This window comes from Trypanosoma brucei, assembly GCF_000002445.2.
Source record: "Trypanosoma brucei brucei TREU927 chromosome 11 chr11_scaffold01 genomic scaffold, whole genome shotgun sequence".
Lineage (NCBI taxonomy): Eukaryota > Euglenozoa > Kinetoplastea > Trypanosomatida > Trypanosomatidae > Trypanosoma > Trypanosoma brucei.
Window position 1 is genome coordinate 4,099,997 of NT_165288.1, and position 16,230 is coordinate 4,116,226.

Consider the following 16,230-nt stretch of genomic DNA (forward strand, 5'->3'; position numbering starts at 1 on the left):
TACGATGGAGTGGAGCAGGGATCAGTGACAGATTAACTTAAGTAATCAAAGCATAGATACCCCAAGTGAGGACAGGCAGGGTATAGACAGTGAGATCTGCTAATTTCTCAGTGTATATTACATGGAGTGGCCAGCATAACTAATGCGCTCCACCTCACGAACCAACGGAAAACAGAGCAATGATCGCCAAGGGGCAAAATCACGCACAGATAAACTGCCACAACTGACGTTCAATATCAACAACGACAACCGACTGTCCGTCATCGATGGTCAAGCAATCGGTGTAGAAGTCAGATTGAACAGCTGCCTGGGTGTCAGTACCTCTCCTCTTCTCAAACACGACAGTGCCGTTACGCAATTTGTACTTGAGGTACAATGGGCCACCACCTTCTTCGTTTAACGGCGCCGTGGTTGAGTAAAAGGACGAATTGTGAGGCCAGTTCAATGCCAGTGATACGTGTGTTCCTGGTCGCACATCCAAAGCAAAGGATGGTTCCAACGGCCCAACAAAAAAGTTCTCCTTAAGTTCCCTGCACTGAGTTTCAATGACCTCCATCGTCACCGCGTCCGCCAAACGTAGGGCTCCCACAGCACCGCCCTCGAGGCCAGTTTCAAAACAGTTGGTCAAAAAACGCAACGCAGCCTCATAGTACGCCGGCTCAACGCGGAGAGTGGTGGCACGGAGGGAAGATGCCTTCTCTTTCCAGAGGTTGCTTGTGTCTTCACATCCGCCTGAACCGAGAGGAAGCAGAAATGCCGGTGGTGGACGGGTTTTCAATAACCAATGCAGGCCAAGTACCCGCCAGCGCCCACTCTGCAGCAACTCCCACGTAAAATCCACTGCCAGTACATGCTTCACAATCATTCGTACAACACCATTATCTGTGAATGGGAACTCAAACCAGCGTAACTGCCCCTCCAAATTCTCCCGTTTCATCGCTTCACTGGGAATAAATCGCACACCCTCAGCGCGCAAGAGACCCTGAAGATGTTCAACGGTACTAAAAAGTGAAGGCCACTCCCGAAGTAGTTCCGCTTTCGTGTCTAACCTATAAAACGACCCAAACATCTCCCGCTCCGCTTCAACGTTGAGATCCGCAAACTCTCTCACGGCAGGTGACACAAATGGTCGCATCTCGCCTTCACCACCTTCTTGGGACAACGTCGGGGTATGAAAAACATCAGGGAATAAAGCCACCCGAGCTGTATATAAGGCAAACCGCCGCTTACGTTGTGAGGTAGCTAACCGAGAGTATACCGTGCCACGTCGTTCGGTTTTGCCCTCAACAATCGCTGCATCACGAGGTCGTTTATCCTTTCTTCGAAAAATAATTTTTGTATTGTGCCCAAATAATTCCAATGCCGCTTCCGCTAACGAAACGGGCTTTCCAAGTGGTTGAACCGTGAGCTCCCGTCTCTGTCCTTCTCTTCCCATTGGCGCTGAGCCGATGTCTGGGAGCCCAGTGAATTCATGAATAAGATGACCCAAACCTCTCAGGGCAACTTCTATGGGTTTGGGTGACTCGCAACCTCCTAAAGTGGCATTCCCCCCTTCGGCTGAAGACTGTCGGTGCGCGCTCTCGCGAATGATCCGAAGAATCACACAAATGCGCTTGGCCTGGCAATCCAGTTCGTTTATATCCTCCTCGAACTCATCCGATATATCGTGTGCGGCACCCAGGGCCTGAGATGTGTAGTCTGCCAGCACCTGCAGTAAATTATTGGGAATCCTGAAGGACATTTTCAATGCGACAAATATCACAGTGCAACACACACACACACACACGCACGCACGCGCTACTGCTCTCTTTCACCTTTTCTCCCTTCAACACGGTCCTCGCTTGGACTACACTTTGCCGTCACCACTTCCGTAATTTGAACAGTATAAATGATAACAACGATAACAGTACTGACAATAGAAACAGTGGAAAGAGGAGATAAGGAAATTTGACGACGCGACTTCCTGTGTTTTTTTTATTATATTGCATATGGCGCACGTATCACAATAACCGGAACGGCGTGAATAAACTATTTAAAAATATATATGAAAAATTAGCCTGTTAGTACAACGAAAGCTTTTTCCTTCAGCCCACTGGAATCAACCCTTTACAAATCGGTGTATAAAATTATGCTTCGCAACGGCGCCTGCTTCTCTCACCCCTTTTTTTTCTTAGCACTTCGTAAAACTTCTGGCGAAAAGTGTCCAACTTTGCCCATCCCCCTTCCAACTAATCCACAACAAGCCCACAAAAGGAAAAAGAGATAATAACTTTTTTTTCAAACAAAATAAAAAAGGAAAAAAATGGAAAATTGGGCGGTTACATATATATATATATATATAGTATGTTCTATGTTTCTCATTTATCTTTCTTTTTTTCCCCTCCTTTACATTTATGGGGAGTACAACTGTTCAAAAAAAAAAAAAGAAATAGTCAGCAACGGTAGGGGGGCACTGCGAAATATGAAGTGAATATTAGGAGATGGGTGACGTAGGGCTCGTATCATTGTGTTCAACTGCAGCAACAAAACGAAGATAAGACGGAAATTTTCCTATGAGGAAGGATGAGGAATTCACTTTCACCTAACTCAGTGAAGGTACAACAACTAAAAGATAAAAAAGAAAAAATAAACAGGACAAACAAACAAACAAACAAAAAAATGGAACAAACTTGTTGTATTATACGTTTTCTTTACCTTCCACCGACCCTCAGGACATCTAACTCACTCCTATGCGCACATTAAAAGTTTGTTTTGTCCTTTTATTTTATTTTCTTTTTTTCTCCATTCATTATTTTCATTCACTGATTTCCCACCCTATTTACACCTTTAAATGCCGTTACCGTATACCACATAATGATTTGCCACGCGATTTGGCAAGGAAGTGAGGTGAAGGGGGAAATAGGCGAATGGGATTAAAAAAAAAAAAGGGCAGCCGCTTTGCACCGATACAATTGAGTTTTTTTTTTTTTTAACGGAAAATAAAGTGCGGAAAAATGACGGTGCACGTACCAGCACAAACAAAACGCGTGTGTGTTGCCGGAGGAGAAAAGTAAAATAACCCAAAATAAAATAAAGAAAGCTCAACAGGTGCCGTAGCAACAGTTTTTTTTTTTTTTTTGGGGGGGATTTCCTCAATTTTTACCTCCTTTGCTTTTCTCGAAAGGTCGGATCTCCTGCACATATTTAGCCGAGATTGAGAAGACCACACTAAAGGAAAATACAAGGAGAATAAAGAAAAAAAAAAGAAAGCCAAGAAAGAAAGAAACAAAATCAAGGGGGTGGGGGAGCGCAGGAGGTAAGGAGAGCACCAGATGGAAAAATAAAAGATTCAAAAAGGACGTAAAACAAACAAAAATAAGAATAATAAGAACAAAAATAATAACCTGCAACTGATGATAGACGTCTCACTGGGTGCTTTACTAACAAATAAGTAACTATATAAACAAAAACATAAAGGTTTAATCAATTAGTCCCCTTCGTTCCTTCCTTTCCTTTCTTTCGACTGGCCCTCAACCGTTCCGTCACGAATCATCATATAAATTTATTTTCGCAGAAAGTAACTGTTTCAACCCTTTATTTTGCTTCTATTGTTTTTTTCTATTATTATAATAATAATATATATATGTATTTTTTTTCTGTTCAAGTATCATTTCAACCAATGGCTAACTCGTACGGAAAACGTTGTCATTACCGTGCGTCAGTTCGTCTATTTCGCTAACCCTTGTAACAATGCATAAATATATACGTATACATATAATCAATTTAAATATCTGATCTCAAGAATAAAAAACAGAGTGAAATAACAAGGAATTTTACTATATATTTATATATATATATATATATATATATATAAACGATCAGGTCAATATCATGATTTCGTTGAGAATCCATTGAGTAAATGATTTCCTTTGATATAGAGAAGTTGATGCGATGTTTTATATTTATTTATACATGTCGCCGCTTCATCCTTTGCAAAGCACCTCCTTTTACCTTCTCTCCTTTCTCCTAATTGCTACCAACATAATAGTTGTTATTTCAATTGTTCTTCCGTTTTGGTTCCCGCTGAAACGAAACAAAGTTAATTAATTTCCTCCATTTATTTTGATTTATGAAGTTTCCCGCGACAATCAAAAAAAAAAAAAACACAAGACTCTCTTTCTTTCCTGCAATCATAAAGTGACTAATTTAATCTTTATTTATTATATTTCCCCCTTCTCTGTAGCTCCTTCTTCATGGAAATTATTATTCATTATCATTGGTGCCTTTTATTATGATTCACCAGTGGTGCACAACAGTCGTTGCGATATTTGAGGCTTACCACTGGGAAAAGGTAAAACAACACATACAAAAAGAGAGATACAATGATGGCATTGATGGTGGCGGTGGAACAAGGTGATTAAAAAAAAAAAACAATAAACGAAAAGTAAAAAAAAAGCAGGAAGTGATACAACACAGTGCCACGAATACCAAAAACGCATTCGTAGACGCGTAGAGGTCGAACTAACGTCGCGCACGTAAAGGAGAGAGAGAAAAAAAAAAGAAGGAGAGTACAGAGACGAGGGTAAATGAGAACGACAGTGGAGGGTATAAAGACGAATGCGTGTACGCGCGGGTGAAGAAGGAAGAAAAGGGAAAGGGAAAGGAAGTGAAGAGAAGTGAGGGAAGGGAAGGGAAGGAAAAGCACAGCGATGAGGAAAATAAGTTGAAACGAAACAGATGGGCCGAAGGAAAATGTTGTAGGGATAAACAGACAAAAAAGTCTGTGCATACGCACTCTTACACCTGTGCATGAAACTTATCCCGTGTGCACAGCGGATATCCTAGACCACAATGACACGCCTACATTAAAGAGTCAAATATGATTAAAATAACCGTCCTGCTTCCCTTGAGTTACACCACACTCGACCGCCGCCACTGAGGAGTTGCCTCCAACATTGTTTCATCCTCTTTCCATATGGGAAAGCGTGGCGTCTCGGATAGAATAACTGGATGCATGTTGGGCAACCGGTACTCGCTCCACAATGAGTTTGGTGATGGGGTCAAAAGCGGCTGCGTGTCCAGCAACGGGTCTCGGGTTTCCACTGAACTAAGCGGTTGCATGAGCTGTAACACGAGTTCGTGCATTTGTCGCTCTATTCTATGCTTACGGAGCACGTCTACGAAATTGACTCGGTTGAGCTCCCACACTTCTGTTCCATCATCAGGTGCAACAATGCTACACGTCCACGGGTGACGTCGCACACAGGTGTAGCCAACGATGCTTCCATCAGGAACGCGTGGCAGACTCGCCCACTCCCTTGCCTGCACAGTGCCTTCCGCATTACGTTGCACTACACCTTCGTCTTCCACTACAACTGCACCGCCTTGGCAGAAAAGAATGACGGAGTTGCACTCACTTCCACGCTCCACGATGCATTGCCCCGCTTCGTATCTCATCAATTTAAAACGTGCTGCGCAATCCGTATAGAAGCTGTCATGGGGACCGCAGAGACCCACCAACGGCATTTTCCGCAACTGCTCTATAAAAAATGGTGAAACATTCACTCGGTCTGTTTTGTTATCGCGCGGTCGGAAGACATGGCTGGCGATGGAATTGTTGGCAATTGTAACACGTTTACTGAAAACACCTGCAGCACCTTGCCCGCGTTGTATCAACTTAGGCACCTGTGAGGGGCTCAAAACGACAGTTTTGAGTACATCGAGAGAAGGAGGAACGAAACGCATCCCGTCAAAGCACTTATCGGCAGTCAGACTGATGACTTTAGCAGCGCGATGAATCTGTTGTCGGATATTTTGATCCCGTTTCATGAACGAAGAAAGAACAGAAAACGGCAGAAGGTAGAGGTCCACATTGGTCAGGGTAAAAAATTTATCGCCTAGTCCCTCATGGAACATGCACTGCCATTCGCCAAAGGTATGTCCTTCCGAAAATAATGTGCGGCTCCTTGGTTGTGACGGAGGAGCACCGCCCATGGGAATAACCGCCTCCTCCTGCTGGAGGCACACTACGCCACGCCAAATAAAGAATATGTGTCGGGGAGCTTCCCGTTCTCCTATTTGCACACCAGCGGGCCTTACACGAGGCACGAGATGCTCCATCAACTGCAACAAATCTCTATCGCTGAGTGACACCAGCAGTGGGCAGATTCGCATACGGTTGCATGTCATACATCCAAAGTGCGGGAGCAGCCGCTCCCTCGTCTCGAGTGCTTTCATAAGAAGAGATCTGTGAATCTGCGGGGGAAACGATCCTAGCAGGGTGCAGTAGGCGCTTTTTGGTATCCATCCAATCAACACTACAGAAGACTCCGCCAGTAAGTACTCCGTACAGGGAAAACTCCCTACAGCAGAGCATTCCCCAAGTATAGTCGGGGCAGACAACAACGTGTTCCTCTGAGTTCGCAGAGCCTCAGACTCAATACTTCCTACACTCATTTTTTCACTGCACTGAGTCGATGGCGTAGCAACAATAGGACCCTCGTCGTCATCGTACGTGATAGAGACTTCCACGTGAGAACTAGACAACCTCCTATCGTGTGACACCCTCCCTCTAGTTTGGCTAACAGTTGAGCATTTCTTAACAATACCTTTCGCCACGAATACTACCGCGTTTGAGGGTTCTCTGCTGTACTGGATAAACTCACCTCGTAGATATACTCTATAGCTTATAGAATCCAGTAGCCTCTTGAGTTGCTCGTTGTTATTCTCTAGTTCATCCACCGCGTTGGATTTTTTTAGGCAGGAACCCAACACGGAACGCTGCCTGAGAGCCCTGAAAAGCAACGGTTCCATTTTCACCTCCTTGCTCATATCCCTCGCGACTCGTTCCCGATACCACCTGGCAATATATCGACGAGCAATGGGATATAACAACCGCCGTAACGCTGCAAAAGCAATGGCTCGCACCTCCTCACGGGTGGCGGACGGGTATTGCATCAGCTGCCATCCGAAAGGTACCGTTACCTGCGAGGCCGCGACACGCCTGGAAGCCGCCCACCTGCTGTCCATTGGCTGGTTAACACTCAAACAGTAACAACAACGGCGACGCGCTCACGAACAACACAATACCAGAGCGGAAGAAGGAGGAATGAGGCCGCGGATTGTGCTGAACGGCCAATGAAATGGCGCGCGAAGGTGCAAAAACACGGCAGAGAGTATGTTCAAGCGTGCGTGTGTGTGTGTGTGTGTGTAACCAACGAAGTGAGGTTGGGGGTATCAATACAAAATGCCTACGAGAGTCGCAATAAAAACGTAAAAAAGCAGTAGCACTACGGGGGGGGGGAATGTAAAGTAGGGAAAAAAGAAGACGGGATTCCGTACTGGGCATAGTTATTTCATTTTGGTGCAATCATAAAATTTGCAGGTTAGTGTACTGAGAGCAGGCTAAACAGTGGTGACTATCCTCGCTGTTGTCACCTTTCCCCAACCCCTTTCACTTTTTTATTGGTATAATACGGATAAGGGAAGAGGGAGGTAGAAAAATAAAATCGTTCTTTGGTGAGGCGAAACACAATATTAAAGTGTAAAGAAAGTCGTGAGAAAGGGGTGCGAAAAAATGTTAGTGGACGAGCCACAAAGTGATATTCCTATCGTTTCCATCTTCCCCCCTCCATCTAAAGGCTGTGACTACACTCAACGGTGCAGATTCGGAGAAAACGCTAAAGGTAGAAAATCGTTAGATGCTTCTGTCACCAACGGCGGCATTACTGAGCTTACGCACATACAATCTATCCTAACACTTTTGATGGAGTTGTTATATACATCAAAACAATGAAAAAAAAACAAAATGAAGTCAAAAGAACCAGGGACGGGCCCCTAGACACGATTACGTGGCCACTACTGGGGCACACCGGTGAGGTGGAAAATTGTTGCCGCTTGAGTGGTGAGAGCAACATCCAAAGGAGGCGGTGCCCGCAACTTATGCTTTGGAATGTGCATATCTTTTATATCATCATGTTGCAGCAATATTTCTTTCGCTTCTTTAACGCGAACGGAAAGTTTGTTGATACGCCTGCCAGCCTCCTTCGTTTTTCCGAGCAACTGCCGCTCAGTTTCCCTCAACGTATCAATACTACGCTTTACCAAGTGACAGTGAAAGTAACTCCTGGCAAGGTTATTCCTCTTGCGGATGTCAGCTACATTTATCGTACCATCTGCCGTGCCGAAGAGAACACCCGCACGATCCTTTTGGGCAAGCTTTTCCACAAGTTCATTCTCGGCTGCTGTGACAGCTCCCTCTAACGCTGCCTTCTCACGTCGCAGGGCTGCCCGCTGACCCAGAAGACACAAATTGGAGAGGAATCCGTCCGCTTCCCCAAGATCCCTCTCGCCGAAAACACGTGCGGATACCTGTCCGGAATCTCTCGATGAACAGAGACGATCCACCGTATCTTTACACTTCACAGCAACTTTCTCTAGTCTCTGGCTCTCCTTCTCTTCGCGGGCCACGTTAGCCCGAAGCTTCGTGTGAGACCTGGCCGCTCGAGACATTTTCTTGTGGAGCGCTCGCATTCCTGCAACAGCTTCGGCTGTCTCACGCGCCATGGATCTAAGGCGGAAGAGTTCTTTCTTTACACTTTTCTTCTGATCTGTACTTCCTCGACTTTCGGTACCGGTGTTCTCCCATCTATTAATATCGTCCTGCCCTTCCATATCCTTTCTTGTTTCACCAGTGACTTCCTTAGGGCTTTTTCGCTTTCTTCGGGGGCTAGCTGACCCACGAGCAGTTCTGTAGCTTTTGATCGCCGCTGCTCGTTTGGCTGCACTACCAGCCCACAGACTATTGATAACCGCTGAGGCCTCTACGCTCTGAACATGTGACGCAGGTGTCCTTTTGCCGCCAGGGTCCTCAACACTTGGAGCAATCAACTTATCCCTGGAAGTACGCGCCACACATGAAACCCGCCGCGGTTCGTACGCAAGAAGTTCAAACAGGCGAGATCCTGCTGATCGCCTTCCGCGAGAATTTGCTCGACGTGCATGATACACATGTTCGTGGCGCTTGATTTGACTCATACAGTTAGCAAGGCAATCGTCTATGCTGTTCCTTTGGGTGGAGATAAAGTTTTTCTTCGGCACACCAAGCGGATGCCATGGTGTCACGTGTCTGCTCACACGCCGCCGTCCCGGTGTGAAAGATGTGCGTGACAAAGATCTATTTCTGCCTAACCTCCCTCTCTGGGAGGCGTAGGGACCAAAGTTATTCGACAAATACCCTGATTCCCCCCGCTGGTACACTGATACCGGTGAAGACCTTCGAAGCACAGCAAAATAGTCAGTGCTTGGCCGCTGTTCATGCTTCAGTGACCGACTGGAAGATCTAGAAACTCCCTTCCCCCTCCCCCGTCGCACGGTCGCGGCATATGAGCCGGCAAATGTGCTGGTTGGCATTCCGCCCTCCCTGCTCCCTGACACATCCACCCTCCCACCTACATCATTCCAGCTAGTCAAGGGACCACCTTTCATGTACAAGCCGCTGCGTTAAGAGAAGCGATGCGTAAATAAAATAAGCCCAATTAGGACTCGCTATTCAAAAATTAAAAAAAAAGTATATGTGAGGGGAAACTACAAGGCTTAATTACCAAAAAAGAAACCGAAGGGAAGGAAGAAGTGGTGGACTCTAGGAAACAGCTTCGCAGTGGTGATACGTGAAATTAGTACAAAGAGGTTTAAAAATGGGGGAAAAAAGTACAAAGCACTCACCACATCAAAGGATGTCATTGTGCTCTATAGTTTACACCCATCCAACATTAACAGAGGTACCTCTCCGCGATCTGTAACTATCCGACGGCTTAAGAATCCCTGCTCTCGTCGTTACATAACGAAGCAACGTTACCTCGTTCATCAGAACTTTCAATGTCCATCTGCTCGTACTTGCGACTCAGATTACCCATCACCACGAAGCTGCTGCTAGCAAGCCGACTTCGTATACGGTTAAAGTGTTCTACAATGCAATTGTTTTCCTTCCTGTAGGTTGAGATAACCGAATTTGAATGCAGTATCTTCCTCTGCAAATATTCCACCTCTTCCCGTAGCCGCGCAACGGTCTTGGGTGGGTCCTTGGGAAGACTTCCATCATCAAGCTTCAACAAAGATGGCATATCTACCCTTTTCCCAGTTTCTTTTTCGTAAACAGCGATCTCTTCTTCTAGAAGCGTCATCGCCCGGGGTATCTTCTCATCCCTGTCCAGTTGTTCCGACAGAAAGTTCATTTCCTCATGATATGCCTCGTAGCGGTAGGCAACACGTATGTCAGAGACTCGGCTCTTGCGTGCATCATTTCCAAGTGTCGAATTGAGGTAATACAAATTCCCGAGGGCGTTCTTCTTCCATGCGTGAGGGAAGCCACTCTGTAGCACACTGTTACGTGCAATCTCTGACAAATCATTGAATTCAAACTTCCAAAGTTTGGCGGCAATAGAGTATTCTTCAATAAGCGGTTCCCGTGTGAAGTGGAAGTAAAGCGGTTGATTGGTCGCAAGGCTAACATTTAGCCCACGGCGAAAAAATAGAGGAAAGGGGTTCAAAAGATACTCTGAGGCGGCCGCGGTATTGCTCAACGGCGACATCGCCACACCCACCTGAGTTATATAGTACATGTATTCTAGCACGGGGTTGTTACGCAGCGTCACACCATGGTTAATGCCATCGGCCAGCAAAAATCCCCCAATGAGATGTTCAATGTCCCCCAACTCACCGCATTGGGGTCGAAACGCGAAGGTGCTAAGTCCGCGCGATGCGCGGAACTGATTCAATGTTGTAATGTTTGCCCAATAGTAGTAGAGATACATGTTATATGGCGGGTTTAACTCACTATTCCAGTCGTGTGGGTACTTGCAGGTGAGTGGAAGATCAATTTTCGTTTCATCATCAACGCAGTCCATCCCTGATACGTGTGTGAGAAAATAGTGAAATCTCGTGTCTTTGGCGGGATGAAGACTGACTTCCCACAAGGGCTGGAAGATATTGTCCAAGTACTCGCCGAAGTTACGCACGATCCCCTGCTGACGGAGCCGACGGTAGCACCGGGGCAAACTAATCATCCAACGGTTCTGCCTGCTCGCCATGCCATAGCGATCAAACCAGTGTGCCAACAAGGCCCATTCACTCTTTGATTTGCCACCAATAACCAAACGGTTTTCAGAAAAACTGAAAGCATCCTCCTGATACAGCTCTAGTGTGCGTTTTGTCAGTTCAGCAAAATAGCGTCCCTTCATAAAGTTATCCGGGTCCAAAAAAGTTGTGCGCAGCTGCGGGTTCGTGTTTAACAAATGATTCAATTCATCGACGGTAATGCGCGTGGGATTAATCTTGTGCCGCTCCAGCACTTGCCTTAATGTCACCGGCTGGTTGTCCTCCTCAAACACTACATCATGTCCATGATGAAGCGCCTTCTCCACGAAGAACTCCAGCAGCGTACGGGCATTCATACCGGCCGCCGTTTGCACGTTAGTATCCACCTTATGCGCGGTGAAAAAGTCCCTGTTATTCCATTCCTTTTCCTCCTTCTTACCAGCTTCTTTAGAAATGTTAAGGGCCAGGTGAAGATGGAACTTCCGCTCCAGAAGATTCAACCGCTGCGTAGCGAGATTCCGCAGCTTTTGGTGACCCATAACCGCACCCCGGACGGTGTACACGTCACGTATGAACTCCTTAACAGGAGGAATGAAACTTGGCCACTGTGGCGCCAACCCACTGCGACACGTGAGAAAAACACCATAGTAGTTGTTATATTCCCAAAGCGACTCATCGAAATTAGAGTCGTTGAATACATCCTCCACCTTTACGTCAACATATTTAACACGCGGATTAACGTACTTACTTCGGAGAACAATAATTTCGCGAAGCAGCTCGACTGCTTCTCGTTCACGGAAGCCTGTGGGCCCGTCAGTAACATCGATTCGTGAGAAGACGACACGCCAATCCGTGTGATTGGCTCGCTTTGCATTTCGCAACTGTTGAAGATCGTCGTCCAACGTCCTTGCGGCACCCGTCACGGTGACCATGTTTATGCGTGTGGGCTGCTCTCCCTTCTTAGCCACCTGCGAAAGGACAAGGTTCAGCACCGCCTCTTCGTGTACTAAACATTCTTGGCGGAATTGTAAACGGGAATCACAGGCACCCAAGCGGCGAACATCACCTCCACCAAACTCCAGGTGCTGAAAGATGTCACCCAACCACTTTTGCTTTACCGCGTCAGGAAAGTTACTGTTGAGAACACTGTTCCGCGACAGTTCATACACAGCCATTGGCGTCATGGAAAACAACTTCATCAGCGTTGCGTATTCCTCCAGCAGTGGATTGATTGAGTGGTGCACATAAAGAGGATCGGATGTTGTTATAGATACCACCAATCCCCGGAGAAAGTATCGAACAATGGGATGGTCAAAGTAAGACATGCTCAGCGCATTGTCACGCAGAGGTGACATAACAATACCAATCCGACAGTACATGAAGAGGTACTGCATGATCCAGCTACTTTGCAGCGTGTTGGCGTGGTACACTACGTCACCTAGTAGGAAACTGGATATCAGTTGCTCGTACATGGGGGCCCGCTCGAACACGGAGGGACTGAAGTTGAGTGTGTTTAAGTCATACCGCGCGCGCAGGCAGTTCAGCGCTAAAAGGTTAGACCATATGTAGTAAAAGAAGTAGCAGTCGCTAATGGAAGCTGTGTATTTCACTTGCTCCGGACTTACAGCATCCAATGTAATGCTCTGCGATTGCGTTTGAGACCCCGTTAGAATGCTGATGGAGCCTGTTTTCTTCAGTAATAAGGCGACGTCCACCCACCGCTGTTCTGATGGGTGCAATGTAGCCATAAACATCGGATAGAAAATATTCTTTAGTTGGTCGGAAAAGGTGTCACATGTAATAGGTTGCATGTTTGGCCCTTCAGGGGGTGCAGTACGGGGGATGCAAATTGTCCAGCTGTTTAGGGTGAATGAGTTAAACCCTTGTCGACTCACCCACGCAGCAAGTTTCTCTAGTTCCTCCGCATTGTGTCCATAAACCTTAAGTTGCATTTCTGTGGCAAAGGTCTGTCGCCCCCGGAACTCCCGCTGTTCGAACTCTGGACGAATGATAGACCCAAGGAGATCACCATCTCTCGAACCGTTTGTAGAGAGAAATGACTGAAGCAAATCGGTGGCAAAACGGCCTCCTGGGTTGAGCGCCGAGTCAAACGCATCGTATTGCTGAAATTTGTTGTGATACTTGGGCGGGTGCATCCCAAGTCCTTGCACTGTTAGCTGACGTGGGTCCTTCACACCATGAGATTCCAAGTATTCATGCAGCAGTACGGTTTTCCCCTTCTCCCGGAATAGCGGGGTACGTGGTTGTTCAGTGGCTGTTGAGATGATGAACTCAAGCACAACCTGAGCTATGACAGAAGTGTTCAACTGTAGTGCGTTGTCAACGCGCGTACACTGGACATACATATTGTCACCACACACAGGTCTATCTACATTGGACTCTATTTTCCAATTCAACAATGCAAATAACTGTGACTTTCTCTCCAAAGTAAGGAGTCGGGACCTCGCCGCTGAAAGACAGGGGCCAGATTCAATCACACTGTAGACCAACCGCACGTCCCGTACATACGTTTCCCACGGTATTACATGCGTCTTCATGCCGCCAAACCGATAAACGCCCCGGTCAAATACTAGTGTTGTCTCGTCGTCCCCTGGGGTAATGTCAGAGGATTCTTCCTCGTCGCCCTCTTTTGTTAGGCTATCAAACTCACCCTTGTCTCGTTGCTTGTATTTCTGCCTCGCAAGAATGACATTGGCGATCATCTCTGCACACTTTGCAAAGTCTCTATCGCCGTCATCCTCGCCTATAATAACCCTCTGGTATCGACTCGACGGATTCTTTCTAATATTCTTTCTTCCTGCATCGGCGTTGAATGCTGTCTTTTCTCTCTGCCACGCAGACTGCTCCGTGCGTGAGAGTTCCGGCTGGGGGCCAGTCTTGATGGAAGTAGGTGATCGGTCACGAGGCGAAGCAACCGGCCCCGACATGGGAAGGGGCGTTGGATCCGACATCTCTAATTGTTGAAAATGGCGCTACCTAAGGGGGACCAACGATTTGAGTTTCTTTTTATTTTTCTAATGGGGAAGAATGGGGAGAAAATGAGGAGATGACGAGAAAATTAGTGCACTTGCGTTATCATCAGAGTTCGGCTGTACAACTAGGGCGATGCAGCACGATGAAACAACAAATACAACAACGCGAGGCGTGGCAGTAGTTGGCGTCGCTGCTGGTGGAATGGAAATTAGCCAATTACACTACAGAAAACAGGAATGAAACAAGAGCGTACGAGACGGGAAAATACCAATGGCAAACAAAAAGCAACACCACCGGCTTAACCTAACGTTCTTATCCGCTCCTACGAGTTTTGAACAACCTGCGCTCTCTTTCGGTTCTCCTTGATCAAGCGCACGGCGAGAGTTATTACACCATAGACAGGCATCAAAATGGAGAGGTGGTTTACCACAGCTTGATCCCATGGAATGTAAATCTGTGGCAACAGTAGTTGATGAAACTGCAGGTCGGCCGCAGCTCGCGCAAGTTTGGTGAAGTCACTTTCATGGACAAGTTTTTCAAGACGATCGACAGCTCCCCTAACACCCTCTGGCACGGGCATTTCGGGGTGAGCATCCACCGACATCTTCAGCTGCCTGAGTGCACGAAGGGCGTAATGGCAACCACGAACTTTACGCATCATCGCCCATCGTTGGGTTGCATTGGCGTCACGGAAGTTTTCAATCTCTAACCAGTCTGCTAGAAGTGTCGCCACCGCAGCCTCCACTTCACGCTTCGTGGTCTCCATCCCCATTTCAGTGGGAACGGTGCAGTACGCGCGCTTGTCATCGAAGAGAAAGCAGCGAACAGACTTGGCCGCAGACGGGGGCGCAGCGAAAAAGCTGATCGTGTGCATTAAGAGTTCTTCTTTCAAGCTAACGGCGTATGCATGCTTAGCGACGGAGAGTCCGAGCTGTTGCTTGATAGCGGCATTTGCCAACGGATCTTGACTCACCTTACCGCTCCCACTCCACTTCGTGCTGCTACTACTGCTTTTCTCCAGGTTCCCATCGGAACCCAACTGCGAAACCCTTACAATGCGCTGTATGAACTGTTGCTTCCGATTGCCCGCACCAGACACCACCTTTTCGATGCGATCAAGGGTGTCGTGAACGGGCAACGACCACTCCTCGCGCGCCACCCAGATGGCAACACCAATCTGTGTGGGTACAGGGTGAAGCACAGACTCAGGTGCCGACGCATTGAAGGCGTCTCCCAAAGAACGACACTTAGATTCTATCGATTCCATGAGGGTTGGCAACGAGATATCTGTGCGGTCCTTGCAAATTGAAATGTAGTGCACCCCCAGTACAACAGCACCTGTTAGCAGGCAAGCGGCAATTAATGGAGTGTTGTCGGTAAACCTCCAATCGCACCTTTTTTTTTCATCATCCAATTTCCGTTCGGCGGAATTCGCCAGATCACCGCTGCTCCTCATTGGTTACAGATTGTCCTTTTCCTCGCTCCAGCCGGAGTATTTAACGACACCACTGATGCCACCAACTGGTGTGCCACAAGAGGGGGTTAAATCAAAGAAAACCCTCCCCTTAGTTCTTAAATTTCCCTGCGTATCAAGCCGCCTGAGCTACCTACACCCTTTTCGACTGCTTTCCCTGTCAAGTCGTTACCACCAATACCGGAGTTCGTTTATCTTGCTACTTGCACATGTCGGTGATGTAGTGAAAAAATAATGCAGAGTAACAGGTGGCAAATGCTCGCATTAGTTCAGGGTTTCTGGTACCAACTATGCCAATACATAACAAAACGGAGGAGCCCATAGCTGAGGAAGCAAAATCGCACATTATGTAACTGTGTTACGTTTCGTTTAGCATTTATGATGAAAAGGGGAGTCAAGAAGCGCCGACACTGCATCGTGGAGCGTATCCAAATAAAAATCTCTTGCCATTTAAACGGTAAGACACCACAGCTCCCACCTATTCCCCCCTCTCTTATGCAAGCACACACAACCACACAAGCGAAGACCGCTTAGTGGGGCTGTGTGGCGTTGTGGCAAAGTCAATGACTTTCGCTTTCTTTGTTGTTGCTGCCCGTGCCGGGTGCTCCAGTGGGGTGTACATCTAAAGGGGAGTACGAAAACGTGTACGACCCCCTTGTTACGAAGATAGGCCGAGCGAGAGCAACAAC

At 47.0% G+C, this 16,230-nt stretch overlaps 6 protein-coding genes across 6 annotated transcripts, besides 7 other annotated features; all 6 read right to left on the minus strand.

Annotated features, from left to right (window-relative positions):
• Positions 1–199: 199 nt before the first annotated feature.
• Tb11.01.7350 (hypothetical protein, conserved) lies at positions 200–1,741 on the minus strand (the record flags this gene model as incomplete). Its single annotated transcript, XM_824535.1, has 1 exon — positions 200–1,741. The coding sequence occupies one exon, from the start codon at positions 1,739–1,741 to the stop codon at positions 200–202; it is 1,542 nt and encodes a 513-aa protein (XP_829628.1).
• A 27-nt stretch (positions 1,742–1,768) lies between these two features.
• Positions 1,769–1,794: a microsatellite.
• An 829-nt stretch (positions 1,795–2,623) lies between these two features.
• Positions 2,624–2,659: a microsatellite.
• A 550-nt stretch (positions 2,660–3,209) lies between these two features.
• Positions 3,210–3,269: a sequence feature (GA-rich).
• A 321-nt stretch (positions 3,270–3,590) lies between these two features.
• Positions 3,591–3,635: a sequence feature (AT_rich).
• Positions 3,636–3,816: 181 nt separating this feature from the next.
• Positions 3,817–3,852: a microsatellite.
• A 416-nt stretch (positions 3,853–4,268) lies between these two features.
• Positions 4,269–4,790, minus strand: Tb11.01.7360 (hypothetical protein; the record flags this gene model as incomplete). The annotated part of the gene is made up of 1 exon (XM_824536.1): positions 4,269–4,790. One exon carries the CDS (start codon positions 4,788–4,790, stop codon positions 4,269–4,271), a length of 522 nt encoding a protein of 173 aa, XP_829629.1.
• Positions 4,621–4,679: a sequence feature (GA-rich).
• Positions 4,791–4,890: 100 nt separating the features above from the next.
• Positions 4,891–7,008, minus strand: Tb11.01.7370 (hypothetical protein, conserved; the record flags this gene model as incomplete). The annotated part of the gene is made up of 1 exon (XM_824537.1): positions 4,891–7,008. The coding sequence occupies one exon, from the start codon at positions 7,006–7,008 to the stop codon at positions 4,891–4,893; it is 2,118 nt and encodes a 705-aa protein (XP_829630.1).
• A 158-nt stretch (positions 7,009–7,166) lies between these two features.
• Positions 7,167–7,190: a microsatellite.
• A 646-nt stretch (positions 7,191–7,836) lies between these two features.
• Tb11.01.7380 (hypothetical protein, conserved) lies at positions 7,837–9,465 on the minus strand (the record flags this gene model as incomplete). Its single annotated transcript, XM_824538.1, has 1 exon — positions 7,837–9,465. One exon carries the CDS (start codon positions 9,463–9,465, stop codon positions 7,837–7,839), a length of 1,629 nt encoding a protein of 542 aa, XP_829631.1.
• A 326-nt stretch (positions 9,466–9,791) lies between these two features.
• Positions 9,792–14,045, minus strand: Tb11.01.7390 (AMP deaminase, putative; the record flags this gene model as incomplete). The annotated part of the gene is made up of 1 exon (XM_824539.1): positions 9,792–14,045. One exon carries the CDS (start codon positions 14,043–14,045, stop codon positions 9,792–9,794), a length of 4,254 nt encoding a protein of 1,417 aa, XP_829632.1.
• A 344-nt stretch (positions 14,046–14,389) lies between these two features.
• On the minus strand, positions 14,390–15,523 carry Tb11.01.7400 (GPI transamidase component Tta1; the record flags this gene model as incomplete). Its single annotated transcript, XM_824540.1, has 1 exon — positions 14,390–15,523. One exon carries the CDS (start codon positions 15,521–15,523, stop codon positions 14,390–14,392), a length of 1,134 nt encoding a protein of 377 aa, XP_829633.1.
• Positions 15,524–16,230: the final 707 nt, after the last annotated feature.